Source organism: Petaurus breviceps, unplaced genomic scaffold, assembly GCF_028583685.1.
Source record: "Petaurus breviceps papuanus isolate PSGF00001 unplaced genomic scaffold, PetGlider_PUasm1.0 551, whole genome shotgun sequence".
NCBI classification, from domain to species: domain Eukaryota; kingdom Metazoa; phylum Chordata; class Mammalia; order Diprotodontia; family Petauridae; genus Petaurus; species Petaurus breviceps.
Window position 1 is genome coordinate 11,790,534 of NW_027186372.1, and position 19,487 is coordinate 11,810,020.

At 39.4% G+C, this 19,487-nt stretch overlaps 1 protein-coding gene across 1 annotated transcript in view; it reads left to right on the forward strand.

Annotated features, from left to right (window-relative positions):
- The window catches only part of SLIT3 (slit guidance ligand 3), an 818,102-nt gene that overhangs the window by 57,292 nt on the left and 741,323 nt on the right, over positions 1-19,487 (forward strand). Inside the window, exons 3-4 of the mRNA XM_069102723.1 lie at positions 3,652-3,728; positions 9,517-9,588. Coding sequence (XP_068958824.1) covers positions 3,652-3,728; positions 9,517-9,588 — 149 coding nt within the window. The remainder of the gene's footprint in view (positions 1-3,651; positions 3,729-9,516; positions 9,589-19,487) is intronic.

A 19,487-nucleotide genomic window follows, 5' to 3' on the forward strand; every position in this document is an offset into this window, starting at 1 on the left:
ATTGCACAATGTGGTTGTTGCTGTGTACAGTGATCTGGTTCTACTCATTTCATTCAGCATCAGTTCATATAAATCTTTCCAGGTTTTTCTGAAGTCTGGCTACTCAACATTTCTTATACCATAATAGTATCCCGTTACATTAATATAGCATAATCTGTTCAGCCATTTCCCAGTTGATGAGTTCCCTCAATTTCCAACTTTTTGCCACCACAAAAGAGCTGCTATGAATATTTTTGTACATGTTGATCCTTTTCCCATTTTTTGATCTCTTTGGGCTAGAGACCTAGACATGGAATTGCTGGGTAAAAGGGTATGCACAGTTTTATAGCCCTTTGGGCATAGTTCCAAATTGCTCTCCAAAATGGTTAGAAAAGTTCACAATTCCACCAAGAGGGCAATTTTCCCACATCTTCTCCAATGTTTACCATTTTCTTGTTTTGTCATGTTAGCCAATCTGACAGGTGTGATGTGGTACCTCAGAGTTGTTTTAATTTGCATTTTTCTAATCAGTAGTGATTTAGATCATTTTGTCTTTTTTTTTGGAGGGCAATTGGGGTTAAGTGACTTGCCCAAGGTCACATGGCTAGGTCTTTGTGTGAGTGTGTGTTAAGTGTCTAAGGCCGGATCTGAACCCAGGTCCTCCTGACTCCGGGGCCGGTGCTCTATTCACTGTGCCACCTAGCCGCCTCTAGAGCATTTTTTCATATGACTGTAGATAGCTTTAACTTCTTCCTCTGAAAATTGCTTGTTCATATCCTTCAACCATTTGTCAGTTGGGGAATGACTGGTATTTTTATAAATTTTACTCAATTCTTTATGTGTTTTAGAAATGAGGCCTTTATCAAAGATACTAGCTGTAAAAATTGTTTCCCAGCTTTCTCCTTCCCTTCTAATCTTGGTTGCATTGACTTTGTTTGTGCAAAAACTTTTCAATTTAATGTAACCAAAATCATCCATTTTGTATTTCATAATGTTCTCTATCTCTTGTTTGGTCATAAATTCTTCCCTTCTCCATAGATCTGAAAGATAAACCATTCCTTGCTCTCCTAGTTTGCTTATAGTGTCAGTCTTTATTAAGTCATGTGCTCATTTTGACTTTATCAACAGGCAGTTTTCAGAAGAAGAAATCAAAGCTATCATAGTCACATAGATAATTCTTTAAACAAGGTTTCACACCATAATGGGCTACCAAGGCTGTGTAGGGTTGACTGAGGTCAGTTACTTCTAGTCTTTGAGAGTGTTGTTTCTTTGACAAATAAATTGAGGGCACCAGTGTCCTTCTAGTCTCTCAGGTGTCTAACCTTGATTTCAATTTTGACTCCTCATTCACACTCGCGGCATGTATCCAATCTCTTTTTTTTTTTTTTTAAAGCAATCGGGGTTAAGTAACTTGCTCAAGGTTACACGGCCAGTTATTTCTGGGTGTGGTGCTGAGTATCTGAGCCCGGATTTGATCCAGGTCATCCCTACACTGGAGCCGGTGCTCTTACTCGCTGAGCCACCTGGCTGCCCCTAAGCAATTGGGGTTAACTTGCTCAAGGTTACACGGCCAGGTGTTTCTGGGTGGGTGCTAAGTGTCTAAGCCTGGGATTCGATCCCCAGGTCATCCCGACACTGGGGCCGGTGCTCTTACTCGCTGTGCTACTGGGCCGCCCCTCCAATCTCTTGTCAAATCTTGTTTTTACCATCACAATGTCTCCCTTATCCATTCCCTTCTTTTTATTCATACAGCTATCAGTCATCCTTCTGCAGACCCTCTTCATCTCTTGCCTGGGCCATTATAGTTCAGTAGCCTTCTGGTAGGTCTTCCTGCCTCAAATTTCTCTTTGTTCCAATCCATCCTCTGCTCTGCTGTCAAAATGATCTTCCTAAAGCTCAGATCTGATCATGTCACCCCCTTACTCAGTAAACTCCAGGGGCTCCTTATTACTTTCCAGCATCGAATATAAAAATGCTCCATTTGGCATTTAAAGCCTTCCCAATCTGGTCCCTTCCTGTCTTTCCAGGCTTTTTATGCTGTATTCACCTTCAGCTACTCTGTTGTTGTTTGTTGAGTTGTTTCAGCCATGTTGGACTCTCCATGACCCCATTTGAGGTTTTCTTGGCAAAGATACAGGAGTGGTTTGCTCTTTCCTTCTTCAGCTCATTTTACAGATGAGGAAACTGAGGGAAACAGGGTTAAGTGACTTGCCCAGGGTCACACAGCTAGTCAGATCTAGACTCAGTTCCTCCTGACTCCAAGGCCAGTATTCTATCGACTGAGCTCTATCACCTGTGCCTCAGGTACTCTATAATCCAGCATGTGTGCCCGCTGGCTGGTCCTTACCTACAACGTTATCTCCCAAATCCATCTTTTCACTGGTTACCTCCCAGGCCCCTTCACTGCTGCCTCCTGGCTTGCATGAATTCTTTTTAAACTCACCTCAGATTCCACCTTCAGCAGAAAGTCTTTCCTTCCTCCTCACACCCTCACAAAGTGCTTCCCTTTGGGACTGGCTTCCATTTGTTTGGTCTGTATCTTGCATGTATGTAGTTGTTTCCATGTTTTGCCTCCCATTAGAATGTGAGTTTCTTAAGGATAGGCATTGTTTTTGCATTTCTTTGTATTCTAAGACCTTAGCACAGTGCTTGGCACATTGTAAATACTTAATAAATAAATATTTATTAAATGCTTTTGGAGTGCTTGCAGAGCCAGAGATCTTATGCTGGATGGGCCATAAGGCTCAAATAGTTTGGAAATCTTTTGTAGGGAGAAATTGTATGGGTCATGGAAAGTGGATTAGAAGGAGTCAGAAGACATGATTTATTTATGATGTATTTCAGTTATCCCTTCTACATTGAGAGGGTGAGGGGCACTACGTTCCTGCAATCTGGAAAATCCAAGTAAAAGTTTTTGGCCCTCCCTTTGAACCAGAGAAGAGGTCTGAGTTTTTTTTTTCTTTTTATTTTATGGGGTGTTTTATAGTACCTTATTGTAAAATTTGAGTTAAGCATTTGATCCTAGCCTACATTATACAATACTATACATACACTTTATGCATTTCTGAATTTCTAAACTTTTTCCATGTCATCTACTGGCCTTCGGGTGTCATCTGGAACTTCTGCAAAACTCCCCCCAAATTCCCATTTAATTTCGTATGCTGACCCACGATATGTCAAATCTGCAATCGGGAAAATTGTGATATGGAAGGTAGAACTATAAATCATTTAGTCCTGTACAGCTACAGTGTCCTTATCTGTAAAATGGGGACAATAATACCTGGGTCAAGAAGCGACGTGGCTTAGTGGATAGAGAGCCAGCTTCAGAGTCAGGAAACCCTGGGTTCAAGTCCAGCTTTGGACCCAAACCGTAGGACTCTTAAGTAATGACTTAATTTTTCAATGCCATAGAAAGCTCTAAAAGTATAAATGGCAGAGAAAAATCTGCGGTGGTAAAGGGGAGTTCTTTGTAACTATGGAAATGATATGACAGGTCCAGTCTAAAATACAAACAACTAAAAATCTTGAACCTACATAACTCATAATATGTTTGGGAGAAACTGTTGTATTTTAAAATGCTATAGTAATATGAACTTATTAGTGTGACTTAAAAAAACTTACCCTATATATATATATATATATATATATATATATATATATTTTTTTTTTAATTGTAGTGACCTGGACAGAAATAATATCACCAGAATCACGAAGACGGACTTTGCAGGACTCAAGAATCTCCGGGTCTTGTAAGTAACGTTACTGACCATCCGATGGGTCCCCATTTTCTGTCTTCTGGGATAATGGGCATTACCCCCCTACCACTTAGCCCCAAACACACAGACAGAATACATACTGGACGAGATGCAAGAGGCACAATGTTGTAACAGCATTGCGGCATCCCATTCCTTGGCCTTACTCAGGTGGCCTGGCTTAAATACATCATCTTCTATGGGCCAGTGGTGCAGAATTTGGTCAAACCAGAGCTGAAAGGGTGTCCTCATTACAAGGAAGAGAGGAGGTTATGTGAGTAAGCAGATCGCCATGCGCCTGCTCTCAGCCGTTAGCAGTAACTTCAGGTTGGTTAGCCATTCAGCTTCCCACCTACACTGCCCAGTCTGTGCATTAAAAAGAGAATGGGTTACAGTCACTTTTACCTTGCTTTTCCTTTGAGGGACCTCCACAAAGCACCCAGTAAATACCCACAGCTCTTGCTAAATAGAGAAAAAAAACCCAAACCAAACCAGTTACACCATGTTTGGTTGCTGGGACGTTAAAGCTTTTTTCCATTCTGAAACTCAACACATAGTGATCGACTGAAAAGTCCAAGCCAAGAGAGTGTCAGGAATGGTTCTTGTAGACTTTCCAAGCTACTTCCTAAGGTCCAGAAATGAAAAAAAAAATAGACCTCTCAGTACTGCTAAGACAGAGGGGATAGAAGCAAAGGTCAGTCATTTAGGTCCAGACTTAGAAATAATCAAAGGAAATAATATTTGCAAAGTGCATTGCCCAGGACCTGACACACAGCAGGTGCCTAATAAATGTTGGTTTCCTCCCCTTCCTTTCTCTCATGGAAGGGATGAACATGGTGGTTTCAGAGGCAGGTACGGAGTGCAGGGGATAGTATGCTGGGTCTGCTTGAGTTCCTGTGACCTCAGACACATATTAACAAGTCATTTAACCTCTGCCTTAGTTTCTTGAACTGTAAATTGGGAATCACATTAGCATCTATCCACCTCTCAGAGTTGTTGTGAGGGTCAAGTGAGATAATATTTGTAACACTTAGTACAGTGCCTGACATACAGTAGGCACTTAATAAATGCTTATTTCCTTCCTTCTATATCGTCAATGTGGGAAACTCTATGTAAACTCCCTCTGCTGTTGCAGTGTAGTAACCCAGCTGCCAAGTTAGTCTTTTGAGTTTAGCTTAGAGCAAGGCAAGTAGATGGTGCAGTGGATAAAGCCTCAGAAGACTCATGTCCCTGAGTTCAGATCCAGCCTTAGATACTTAGTAGCTGTGTGACCCTGGTCAAGTTACTTAACCCTGTTTGCCTCAATTTCCTCATCTGCAAAATGAGCTGAAGAAGGAAATCCACTTCAGTATCTTTGCCAAGAAAACCCCAAATGGACTCATGAAGAGTCAGGTATGATGAAAAAAACAGCTCAGCAACTTAGCTTAGAGGAATGAGGTTAAGTGCCTTGCCCACAAACACACAATTAAAGGCAGAACTTGAACCCGGATCTTCTTGACTCAAAGAACAACCCTTTCTCTACTCTGTCCTATTATGAGGAGTTTCCATTTGAAAACTACACATGAGCAAGACAAGGAGCTCACAATCTAATGGGGGAGAAAATGTGCAAAGAAATATGTACAAACACTCTATACAGGAACCATGTTTGCTGTCTGTGGTGCCTGGTACCATTGCAACCTTCCATGTGGTGTCCTTTTCCATATTAAATGAGGGAACTGGCTTGGATCCTCACAGTCCCTTCTAGAATGATAGAAATGATAGAATTGCAGAGCTGCAAGGAAATCCAGTGATCACTGAGACCCTTCTCAAAACGTGAGTCTTGTCACACCACACTGACACATGGTCTTGTAGACTTTTGTGGGGTTTAAGGACCCTGGGGATTTTCAGTGTCTCCCTCCCCAAAAAAGCCCATTCCACTGCAGGGAAGGAGGGCAGTTCTGATACTTTCGGATCCTACAGACCTCAAACTAGAAAGGTGGCTTTTTAAGATCACTTCACATAGTCCTAAAACCAGAGGAGGGGAGATTTTGAAAGAGAACTTTATTATATCTAGACTCTTTTCTATTATAAATAAACTGTCAAATAGTTTGCATCAGTGATTGGTCAGGATAGAAATTTGGACTAAAATTTGGGGTTAAAGTGAATTCTGAGGGCATTATTTTAAATGAATTAGTGAAAAGAAGGCCAAAAATTCTCTGATCCCAGGCATTTAATCAGTTCAAGAACTGTATTTTCTTTCAACAGGATGGACATTTTTAAATATAAAAACTGGGGTGAAGGAAGTGGAGGGCTTTCTGATTTCTACATCTGTGAGATATTTTTTTGCAACAGAGACATTTCACCCAATGTTTCACTTTCTAGCATGGCTGCTCTTGTGTGTGTGTGTGTGTGTGTGTGTGTGTGTTTGTGTGTGTGAACAAACCACAGGGCTTTGGTTTTCTTCCTATTGCATTTGAAAACCTAATAAAAATTCCAATTCCCATATCTGCTTTCAGCAAATATAAAGTTTAAAATAATCACAAAAGATTGTATTAATATCCTCTGGATGGTCTACAGCATTCCTTTTACATCAGTTTATCTCCTGAGTTAATTGGGACATACTTCCTGTTTGATAAGCTGTGCCAAAAATGTCCATGCCTGTGAATATGCTGTGTTTTATTATCTACCTTATCTACTCTAAGACAATCTAATTCGAGTTCCCCCTTTTACACCAAAAGACTGCTACATAAGGTGACTGAAATATTTCCTAACATACACTAGTAAAATACCCAGACATTTTGGCCATATTTTTCCTCAATGTATTCTTTCTAACTTGAGTAACCTAGACAACTACTCTCTTTGAAAAGCTTTCATCACACCCTAGCACATTCCCCATATCTGCTTCTTATTTACAGTTTGTAGTGAAGCCAAGAAAAAAAAAATCAATACTCTTGAATAATTTTAACTTACCACCCCATTTGCCACATAGGGCTGTTAATGTTGTGCAGGTGAAGGGGCAAGATCATATGGAATGGTTTGGAGAACTTCAGCCTCATCCCCATTATAACTTTCTCAAAATGAAATCCATTCATGGAGAAGACTTATGAACTACCCAATAAGGTCTCATTTTCTTGAAAGGTTGGAGGAGGGGTAGGGAGCAGGAAAAAGACTCTTCTGGTGGTATCAATTAGCCTCCCTTTCTGAATACTATGTCGCAAGGATTCTGCTATGTTTAAAATGTGGGAACCAGCTTTAGCCCAAATGGGGTCAATAAAAGAGTTAAAATCCCCTCCCTGGCCATCATCACATGTGGTTAATTTCCGAGTCTAATTCAGTGTTAAAACTAAAAAACAACAATGCTCAAAAAGCAGAAAACGAGCAAAGTCTGTGTTGCCCTAATTTGGAGCAGCCCCAGGACATGACAAGCTAATTGTCCTGGTGTCCAGTGCCTTCTGGGTCCTTGTATACCTTCCTGAGCTTGGTGCCTCCAAATGTATTTGCTACTAATATGGAATTGAGAATGGTGACCTTCCTAGGAGAACCTGGCAAATTCAGCTTTTCATAGCATGGGCATTTTAGCAAAGACTTCTGGATGTGATGTTTTGAGATCAGAATGTGTTAGAGCTACGAGAGCCCATAGAATATAGAATGGCAGAGAAGGATGGGACCTTAGAATGCAGAACTTGAACTATGGATAACAGAATTTGAGAGCTGGAAGGGCTTTGAGGCAGCTGTATCACTTCAGCTGTATCACTTTACAGGTAAGGGAGCTGGTGCTCAGAAAGCAGTTTGGTGACTTGGCCAAGGTCGCACATCTGGTTCATTTCTCATCCCATTACATAATGTTGCACTCTTTTCATTCTTGTGAAAGAGAGTCAAGGATATGCCAGCAACTGGTACAGAAATGGTAGGACTAGGGGGCGTGCTCCATGGGAGATTTGTGAGAGGCCTCTCCAGAAAACTAGCCTGAATGTGACAGATCAGCTGTTGTCACTCTGGTCCTTGTATAAAAGTTAAAAAAAAATACCACCACCAAGTCTTGTGACTTGTTTTATTAATTTAAGGGAAAAATCACAAATGAACAAACTTACAAGTACAATAACATTTGTACTTTCCACAACAGGATAAGTTCATTTGAAGCCATGAACATTCCAAAAGACTTCTGAATTTCCTGTGTTAATTTTTTATCTGAGTCCCGACTCTTGCATGTATTAATGGGTGACTGGTGGACAAGTCATGCACCCTGTCAGACAACTCGGTTTCCTCGCCTCTTAAGTGGGGGTCAGAATTCTTGTACTGCCTGTGTCACTGTGTTGTTGTGAGTCGAACTCTGGATAAAGTGCTGTCTGAATGTTAGCTGTTATGATTGCTATTCTTTGCAGGATAGAGGAGACACCAGGGCCGGGATACCTGGCTTTACTGCTGTCTCACTGTGTGACCTTAGACAAATGACTTCCCTTTTCTGAGCCTCAGATTCCTCTTCTTTCACATGAGGGGTTTTGAGTAACTGGTCTGTTCTAGCTGTAAAATTCTGTGATTCTGCTCAGTCTATGTCTATGGAGCATTAATATCTCCCTTCATTTCATATTAAATGCTGTTAATGTTGTGGCCATGATCCTTTGTCTTCTACATCTTGGAGGAATGATGGCTTGGCTTTCTAAGTTTTACTCATGTCTCTTTCAGCAGACCTTCTCTCCATCGCCTTAACCATAGAAACCCATAGCCTGTCTCAGCTTCTTCCCTTTTCTGGGAAATAAAATAAACAAACAAAACAAACCGGTTCCCTAGATTGTAGCTCTCTGGAAGCTTGAGGGCTCTCTGCTGAATCCTGTTCAGACCCAACCAGAGCCAGGCATCTTGACCTGGCCCTGGAACAGTCACATGCAGAAGAATGCAGCAGCCTCATTCATAATTCTGTTCCCCCGTGGTCATTTAATCCATTTTAAGCTGCCATGTTCCTTTTTTTTTTAAGTTAGTAAAACAAATGTTTTCTTGTACATTGAAGTTGAAATAGAAGGGTTTAATCCCTCAGGAAGATTAAAATGAACCTAAAGGAATCAAATTCATATAAGCACAAAGTTTAATAAACCATTTTTGCAGAGAATTGGTCTGTCTGTTTTGGTGCTTTGAGGGTCCTACAGACAGAATGCATGACTGGAGTTGAAGAGACCTAGCTTCTCTCTTCAAGGGCCAGCTTGTCCATTTAAAAATCAAGGACTTGCTTGCTGTCTCACCATCTCATAGTGGAATTGCACCCATGAGGCACTGGGCACTAGGAGACAGAGGGGGGTCTGGAATCTGAATGATTCTCTTAGCTATGGTCAGTACCCAGCAAAGACTTTTCTCCAATAAGGGTGTCCCCAGGGGGCTAGGGTAAGCATAGTTTATGTGAAGTGTTTTAAACTCCTTGGAGGAAAGGAGCGCCAGGTAGAGAGATGCTGATTATTTTTGTGGCTTTTGAAAGGAGCAGCTTTCCCTCTTTCTTTTCTTTGCAACACCCTGCAGTGCTTGGGGGGACATTTGCTGGGAACATTCTTAAAATAGATGCATGGAAACCAATCTGTCAGGTAGAAGTGTGCGGGCGGTTAAACCCCCGGTTACCGTGGTGCTGAGCTGGGAGGGAAGTGATTAACTTCCCTTCCCCCCCCCAAAAAAAAAACCAACCCAAAACTTATTTAATATTGAGCAGGGGAGAGTATACCTGGGACCCCTGGACATGGCCACTGACCCTTCCACAAACATGAATGTGAAGCAAGTAAATGAGCAGAGACCTACATTACCCTGACTGTTGTTTCTGTGGTTCTAGGCATCTTGAAGAAAACCAGGTCAGTGTGATAGAGCGAGGGGCCTTCCAAGATCTGAAGCAATTGGAACGCTTGTAAGTACCTGGTCATCCTTTTCTGGAAAGTAGATTTTGGCTTGGTCTTCTAGAGATCCTAACAGATATGAAATGCTGAGTTTTAATAGAAATGTTTACTCCTGGATTTAGAGCTCCTGAATGTATTTTAGAGATGATACTGCTATGATCAACTTTAATTACTTTTATTTCTTTCTTAAAAGAGAGAGCTAGCACAAAAAAACTCCTCCCTAAAAATGGCCCCTTGTGTATGAATAAGGGAGGCCCACAGGATTAAAGAGAACCTTGGATTTGGACTAAGAGGTTCCGGGTTCAAGTTCCAGCTTTGACACTTGCCAGTTACTGTCTATGTAACCTTAGACAGGTCATTTCAGCTGCTGGGCCTCAGTTTTCTTCTTTGTAGAATAAAGAAGTTGAATTAGTTGACTTCTAATGCCCCTTCTAGCTCTGAAACTGCAACTTGTTTCTTTTGGAGCTTTCAACCTCAATATTTAAAGCATTGAATTTTTGCCTCCTATTAGATCATCTCCTTTTGGGTTAGAGAAAAGCTTATAGGACTTCCTTCCATGGAAACTAGAATCACTGTCAGATATTCACTGTCCTTCCTAATTTTGGCAGCAAAAATTCCATTTCTGTACTTTAGCATTCTTTCTTTCTTTTCCTTCCTTTCTCACTTCCTCTCTCCCTCCCTTCCTTCCTTTCTCCCTCCCTCCCTTCGTTTTTTCCTCCCTCCCTCCCTTTGTTTCTCTCTTTCCTTACCTCCTTCTTTCCTTCTCTCTTTCTCTCTCTTCCTTTTCTCCCTCCCTTCCTTTTGTAAATTTAATTTTCATTAATTAGTAAAAAAATTATATTTTCTCCCTTCCCTCCCCAGAAGTGGTCTAAAAAAAGTTAAATGAGACTCCTGTAACAAATATGCATAGTCAAGTAAAACAAATTCCTGAATTGACCATGTATATCTCATTTTTTAATGTCTCACGCCCTCAATCCATTTCCTCCCTGCTAAGAGGTAGTCAACATTTTCTTTCAGGACCCCTCTTCACCCTATTTTTGTATGAAGGGAAGGATGAGGAGCAGAGGTGGTCGGTGTACATTCATCCGCTAGCATCAGCCACAGACACCAGTGTCAGCAAGCTCACATCTTACCACAAGAGAATAGCTTTGCCTGTGGTTTAAAAATAGGTCAGCGACTTTGCCTTTGTTAGTGACAGAAATGGAGCCCCAAGAATATGCCACATAATTACACTTAAATAATTTTAACGACACGCCTGGTAAGTTTGGTTGAGCTGTCCCAGAGGCCAGGTGGTCAGTTTTAGACTTTCACCGGCAACAGGTGCGTTTACTATATATGGATATTATCTTTTGGTTTTCTGGGTGATGAGCTATCACTCGTGTTGGTAAGCATTTCTTTTTACTACTTCCTTCAAAATGGTGGTAGACAGGATATTTAAGTCTAGAGAGATGGCTTTAATAGTGACATATCTTACCAGAATAATTTACTTCTTTGGCCAAATTAAGTTTTTGAAGAGGTGATTCAGTCAACTGGAACGTCCCATGCTGACTAGGTTATGATGCCTTACGTTCTGTGAATAGTACAAGGTTGTTCATCCGTCCTCTGGGGTCCTTCCATATGACACTATGGGGCCTTGCATGAGGAACAATGGTGTCCATATTTTCCTGAGTACTATCATAAACAATCTAAGACCTTCACACCAGATAAAAATAATCTCACAATTTTCCCCTAAAAAAATGGTTCCCCCTCTTTAATTACCCTATTAAAAGTTTTCATAGAAGCCCTTGCCACTTAAATCATAGCACATGGTTTCAATGACTTGATTGGAAAGAATGTAATTTCTTTCTTTCTTGAAAAGATAGCAGCTAAAGATTGAATAGTAGCTAATATTCACAAAAGGGATGAACAATTAGAAAACTGATGCTTTGTGCTTCCTTTTAGATTTTGTTCTCAATGCAAATCATTTAAGTGAAATTTTCTGTTTTGATTTAGAAGTACATGAACATGTTTGCTGAGTGTGGGTCACTCATGTGAATCACTAAAAATGAAATCTGAACACATTGTTACTTTTGAAGGGCCATAATCAAGTCACAATCTCTTACTCTAAATAGCCTTAGTAATAGAAGTGTAAATAGAATCATTAATTTGACTAATTGTTCACTGTTGCAGATGTGTGGAGTTTATTTAAATAAAACTTTGCAAATAAGCATTCCTGTACTCTTTTACCTTCAGGGAACAAAGATAAAATATGTTGGTGGGCTGTTTATTTCTCTTTCTTGACCTAGTATAGTCATATAATATGCACAGCAGAGGACTTCTGACTGACTACCATGATTCCAGAGTAACTCTGGCCCTTTAAAGAACTTAGGTGAATGAGGTAAGGAACTTTGTACAAATGACAGTCTATGGCAGTGACCTAACACAGAGCAATTCGACAGGCATTGATTGCTCTGATGGGCAGACATGAGACCTTAGAAACATACCTTCTATTTGATCTCTTAGTTCTGTTTATTTTAGTGGATCTGTAATCTCATCATTGTGGGTATCATCTTCATCAATGAAGCTTACCACCTGTTCTCTTCCCATGTGATTCCTACTGATGTTGACCCATAGATCTCCCACTGTCAACTGGAGGGCTTTCTCTAGGTTGTTTTTTTTTAATATTCCATGGGTACTGGTGCAATATCCAACCACCTTCTTTTTAAAAAAATCTTCATCGTGAACTTAACATCAACAAACAGAAACATTTCAATATACAAAGAACAAGACAGAATATTACATAAGAAACTGTGAGTTTCTTTTACATATGGTATTTTTTTCTCCTTTACAACTCAAATAGAGGCTAAATAGGACAAGGTAGTAAAAAAAATATTCTGCTAGTTTGGGTCTCTTCTGCCACTTTTTTCCTTCTTTGCCTTTTCAGATTCTCTCTTTTTTTTCTGATGGTGCTTTTCCCCTCCGTATATATCACAAACCACTAAATTTCCCTTTCCTCCCCTACCCCAAAAGAAGTCCTCTTGTAACAAGTCATACATTTTCCAGATGATATCCCTTCTATTGTGCTACAGTCTGCTTTTGCCTTCTTGTGTCTCTCCATTGCCCTTATGGGCTCCCACAATTAGAATTCTTCAGAAATTAGGGTGTTCCAATATTCTCAACCCTACACCATCACTTTGGGAGAACACTGGTGTTAAAAAAAATCATGCATGTTGGGTAGCAGATTGGGTCATTAAAAACACCAAGCAGTTTCCCAAAATCCCACAATCCCAAATGCTCCCTTTTTGCTATTCAATTCTGGCTTCACTTCATTATATATTTGCAGTACCTTTCCTAAATGAATGTATTGACACACTAACTTAGTTGATTGGCTATTCAGCTGGATGCCATGGTTTGGCTAACAGGCATTCTTTATCAATTTGTTTTCTCCAATTTGAGACTTATTGTTAGTCTGTTCTCTTAGATAATCATGGCTATCATTAAGAAGACGGTATAATGTCTGGGACTTAAGGCAATCCACACAATATTGCATGAAAACAGGAATGTGTGAAGGACTTCTGAATCTGTAGGGGATCATTCTCCCATTTAGAATCTGCCTAGGACATCCTGTGCAGTAGTAAAACCCTTGCTGAGCATATGTCTTCCTGTTTTAAACATCACTTGACATGAAAAATGTGAGGGTCATTGAACTAGAGATTCTTCTAATTAGTTTCTTTGATCAAGATATATTACATTAGCTTCACATATACATAGAAGACTCATTTTTGGAGGACAGCGTTTAAGGATGCATTTTACTCAGTTGAGTCAAATAAATACTTAAAAAAATCAAAATACAATAAGTGGGTGCTTGCATTCTTTGTACCTTTGATTCAGTTGTGTGACTGTAATGATGGAAGTCTCCTGTTAAAATGTACTCACAAAAATCTGCTTCTTCTCCTCTCATATTTTTCTCAAGGATACCATTCAATGTGTAGGTAGAACCTTCCCATACAGATTTTTTGACATTGCTCATCCTGGTCTGGACACAGATGCATTTTTCATCCATTTGGGTTTTCCAGTGTGAATATTTAAAACAAAATCTTTTGAGTGAATATGTATCTAATTTAGGAGGTCTTGCATTATTCTGGGTCTTAATGCAATTGGCACATCATTCTCAAACGGGAGTATCTAGAGGGCTTCACCATCTTTAAGGAATCTCCTTCCCATTTAGACTGTGTGCTGAGCACATCATATTATCACATAATTTCAGAGCTGGGAAGGACTTCAGCAGATATCTGATCTGACCCAGACACCCCCCGAAAAGGATCCCCATTAAAATATAGCTGATATTGGGTGGCTAGGTGGCACAGTGAATAGAGCACCGGCCCTGGAGTCAGGAGGACCTGAGTTCAAATCTGACCTCAGACACTTAACACAAAACTAGCTGTGTGACCTTGGGCAAGTCACTTAACCCCAATTGCCCTCCCATATTCCCTCCTAAAAGCAAAAAACAAAAAATAGTCCATAGCTGATATTTGATCATCCAGCCTTTGTGTGAAGACCTCCCATTGGAGTGGGATATTCTTGGTGGGCATACAGCTCCATTTTTTTATGCCTTGCCTGATGTTAATAATCATAAGGAATTTGATGCAACTCTTACTGCATCTTTCAAAGACTCGTATAGTTTTGGCACTAACATGAAAGACACCTTGTTTGGATGAAAGCTTTTGAGTGATGTTTTGCTCTACCAAATCACATGGGTTTTTAAAAAATATATAGGTATCAGTAAACAATAAACCCAGTGAGATCTTGTGTTCTCTGCACCAGTGGTGTCAAACTCAAATAGAAATGGGAGACTATTAATCCATATGGAAGAAGCCCTGTGGGTTGCATATGGACTTAGTTTTAAAATGTAGTGTTAGCCATGCTTTACTGTATTTTTATTTCTTTTGCTGAATATTTCCCACTTACAAATTAATCTGGTTCAGGCCACACTGAGCTACATGTTTGACACCTCAACTCTAGACCATTCTGTCAACCCATAGAGCTGGTGAATCAGTATACACATCTTGGACATATACTGGAAATAGAGAGGGAGGTGGGTCTAGAATTAGAGAGAGGGAGGAGATTGTGCAGTATTTCTTTTGGGAAATTATGCAGTATTTTTAATGACCCATAATTTTCTTTGAAATGCAGACTCATCTTCCAAATAATTCTCTGGTACTACGTGGCCGTAAGCCATGGAGTACCATGGTCTTTATTAGTACTGTGTTTGTTGAGCAAATGATGTTGAGAAGAGCAGAGTGGGTACGAATAGGCAGAAGTATGTTACCAACGAGGAATTGTCCAGAAGAAGCTCTGTCAGGAGCATCATTGAAATGGACATCATCAGAAAAGGAAGTGAGGCAGTCATGCATAAAGCAAGTGCTGGGGCTAACCGATGAACAGCCATGCTTTTTGTTTTTGTTTTTAATCATTTTCTACACAGTGTTAAGAGATCTAGAGCGGAGTTTCTAAACCTGGAGTCTGTGAATATATTTTAGTTTCCCTGTAAACTTTTTATTTTCAATTTTTGGATAACTATTTCAACATTATTTTCTTTTGGATTTTATTTTATGCCTTTAAAACATTCTCTGCTATACAACATGACTAATTTGAAAATATGTTTAATAGGAATGTATGTGCAAAGCCTATATCAGATTGCAGGCAGTCTTGGGGAAGGAGGGGGGAAGGATGGGAGAGGAACAGGGAAAAAATGAAAACTTAAGGAAGTAAATGTTGAAAACTAAAAATAAATAAATTAAATTAAAAAAAAAATTATTCTGAGAAGGGGTCTGACTGATCAAGGAGCCCAGGACACAAAAAGCATTAACTCCTGATGTAGATGAAGGCATCCTATGACTTCGGGTAAATCTGGCAGATAAATAGAAGGACAGGGACAAGAGACACCTTGTTGAAAAGTGGGTAGGTTGTAGTCTGCTCTGAGGAAGGGGTTACTCATATTGCTGACATCATAGACCCATAAAATATCAAAATAAGTATGAAAAAGAAATGTATGACTTAATAACTATATGATCATCTTTATCCAATCTGTGACTTTTTTTGTATTTTGGGCATTCTTTTCATATTTTTCACTCCATTAAATATCTTTAAAAGAGTGACATATTTTGTTTGCTAAGACTTTTGTCAACTCCAGCATGGGCTTCTTCTTGGTTTGATCCAGACAGACTTCATGATTTCATCTTTTCATGTCATTTCTACTTTCTCATATATTACATCAGAGATAAACATGGTAGGGCGTCTAAGTAGTTCCATCGTCTCTGATGATAAAAATGAGTTATAGAAATATCGGTAAATTAATCACATTTTCTGTATAACAAAAAGGAAAAGAGTAAGAGGTACCAAAAAGGCAATAAATAAGAAAAGTTATGCCAGGCACTAAGTATAAGTGTGGTCTTCCTACCAGTTTCACCTGTGAATACTTTAGGGATTAGACAACTTAATTACTATAGGCTCAAGGACAGACTTCCGTGTGTCCGTAGATCAATATAGATAGACAAATTTGTTCATCACCAATTGTTTGGCCACTAAGTGATGAACTATTAGCCATAGCAACCCAATCCAATTCAACAAACATTTGTGAACTGCCTGTTAATTTGTTCAGGAAACCATGGATATAAACATCTAGGGAGGGTTGTAGTTAACCAGTGTTAATGTGGCTGCCTACTTTCATTAAGGTTAGTTATTTTAAAAAGCACCTTACTTCTCTTGTCTGTGTCTGCATTCTTCAACAGGAGAGTAGGAGGGGAAGGGGAGGTGAGGGGGGATGACGGAGGGGATATAGGTGAAGGCATCCTATGACTTTGGGTAAATCTGGCAGATAAGTAGAAGCACATGGACAAGAGACACCTCATTGAAAAGCAATGGGTAGGTTGTAGTCTGTTCTGAACCCGTGGTGAGTTTTTACTTTCTCATATAGCACATTAGGGATGAACATGGTCCAGTTCAAATAATTCCATTGTCTCTGATGATTAAAATGATAATTATAGAAACAATGACAAACTAGTCTCATTTTCCATATCAAAAAGAAAAGAGGAAGAATAGGGAAGAGGAAGAAGGATACAGGCACAATTCTTAGTTATTCCTTTTGTAAAGAAGTGCCTTCAATTCTAGGTTGTCTCCCTTGGGATGATCAGATAGAAAGGAACTGGGTAAGGCATAGCCCTGAGCAGTTTATGAAAGGCTTCGTGCAATGAGTGAATGCCAGTCATCATTATAGAATTGAAATACAAGGTGTGATGGTTGAGATGAATGCTAACTTACTGTTAGAAAAAATAACAGCTAAAATAAAATTATAAGGGTGTCCCAAAAGTCTTGATGCCGTTTTAAGCTATTTTAATAACTATATTTCTTTTTTTGGGGGGGGTCATTCTTGTTTTATTTTTGCTTTTTTTTGGAGGGGGGAAGGTAGGGCAATTGGGGTTAAGTGATTTGCCCAAGGTCACACAGCTAGTTTTTTGTGTTAATTGTCTGAGGTTAGATTTGAATTCAGGTCTTCCTGACTTCAGGGCCAGTGCTTTATTAACTGCGCCACCTAGCTGCCTCTAGTAATTATATACTTTTATTTTTAATTAAATTTTATGTTTATTTTTAGTTTATAACATTCATTTCCACAAGATTTTGAGTTAAAATTTTCTCCCCATCTTTCCCCTACCCCTGTAATAAGAATGTAAATTTTGAAGATCTTCCCTGCCCCTAGGCTAATGTGCACCTGAAGCCTGGGGTGGGAGGCTTGTTTTTCAGTAGATACAATGTAATGGAAATGCAAATTTAAAGATCTTCCCTGCCCCTAGGCTAAAGTGCACCTGGAGCCTGGGGTAGGAGGCTTATTTTTCAGTAGATACTTCTTGATTGGCCAGTGAGTCAATAAAGTTGTTACATTCTCTGAGCCAGGAGAAGGCTATATAAGCCCTGATGTGTACCTTTGTTTTGGGACTCACTTTGAGAAGTGTTCTCTGATTTGATCTGAATTCTGGGAAGCCGTTATTGAGAGTCCCCCGGTTTTGAAAAACCCAGAATGTGGAAACCCAGATGTTGACTGGGTATGGATGTAATGGTTGGACAGTTTGGAAATCTGTCTACTTGATGTTTCTGTCTTGATAATTATGCCTGTATACTTTGAGGTTCAGGGTGCTGACCTTTTCTCCTGAACAAGGTAAACGATATATGTCTGACTGATTAAAGTAAGCTTGTTAACCCATTTTGAGTTGCTTTCCTTTAACAAAGCAGATCCAAGAACCTGTGGTAGCAGCAAACCCTGAGGACGCTTGGCGTGATTGCTGCTACAACCCCTCACCCCAAAACAGCAATCCCACTGTATACCCCCACCCCCAGTCTGTTCTCTCCTATATCCTCCCCTATGCCCCCTATGTTTTTTGGTAGTATCTCCATACCCCAGTGCCTGTATATCTTATTTCCCAATTGCATGTAAAATAATAATAATAATAATAATAATTTTTTAAACATTTGATTTTAAAACTTTTAATTCCAGATTCTTTCTCTTCCTTCCTAATCACCCACCCTTACTGGGAAGATAAGCAATTCAATATAGGTTGTACATGTGTAGTTATGCAAAACATTTCCATAGTGGATATATTGTGAAAGATTGACTATATTTCCCTCCATCCTACCCTTCTCCCCCACTTGTTCTATTCTCTGCTTTGACCCTGTCCCTTTTCAAAAGTGTGTCCTTCTAATTACCCTCCCCCCAACCTCCCCTCCCCTCCATCATTCCCCCTCTCATCCCCTCCCCCACTCTCCTGTAGGGCAAGATACCCAATTTAGTGTGTATGTCATTCCCTCCCTAAGCCAAATTCAACGAGAGTAAGGTTGACCCATTTCCTTTTGCCTTCCTGTTCTTCCCCTCCATTGTAACAGTTTTCCCTTGACTCTTCTTAAATGAAATAATTTACCCCATTCTGTCTCTCCCCATCTCCTCATTATATTCACCTCTCATCTCTCAATTTTACCTTTTAAATATCATCCCTTCCTATTCAATTGATTCTGTGCTCTCTGTCTATGTATATCTGTACACATATATACACACTCCCATATGTATTCATAAGCACATATAGCCTCCTATATAGACATATATATATGTATGTATACATATACATATATATATAGATACATTTCTATTCTATTCAACTATTCTCATACTGAGAAAAGTTCCATAGGTTAGAATTATTGTTTTCCATGTAGGAATGTTAATAGTTCGACTTTGATAAGTTCCTTATGATTTCTTTTCCCTGTTTACCTTCTCATGCTTCTCTTGCTTCTTGTATTTGAATGTCAAATTTTCTATTCAATTCTGTTTTTTTCATAAAAAATGCTTGAAAGTCCTCTATTTCATTGAATGACCATATTTTCCCCTGAAATATAATACTCAGTTTTAGTGGGTAGATGATTCTTGGTTTTAATCCTAGCTCCTTTGACCTCTGGAATATCATTTTCCAAGCTCTTCAATTCCTTAATGTAGAAGCAGCTAGAATTCTTTCGATTTCTATTTTGCCCTCTGGTTCTAAAATATCAGGGCAATTTTCCTTGAGAATTTCTTGAATGATTATTTCTAGGTTCTTTTTTTTTTTTGATCATGGCTTTCAAGTAGTCCAATAATTTTTTAATTATCTCTCCTGGATCTATTTTCCAGGTCAGTGGTTTCTCCAATGAGATATTTCACATTGCCTTCTATTTTCTCATTTGTTTAATAGTATCTTAATTTCTCATAGTCATCAGCTTCCATTTACTCCAATCTAATTCTGAAGGAATTAATCTATCAGTGAGCTTTTGAAATTATTTTTCCTTACGGCAAATTTAGCTTTTTAAGGCATTCTTCTCCTCATTAGCTTTTTGAGCCTCTTTTGCCATTTGAGTT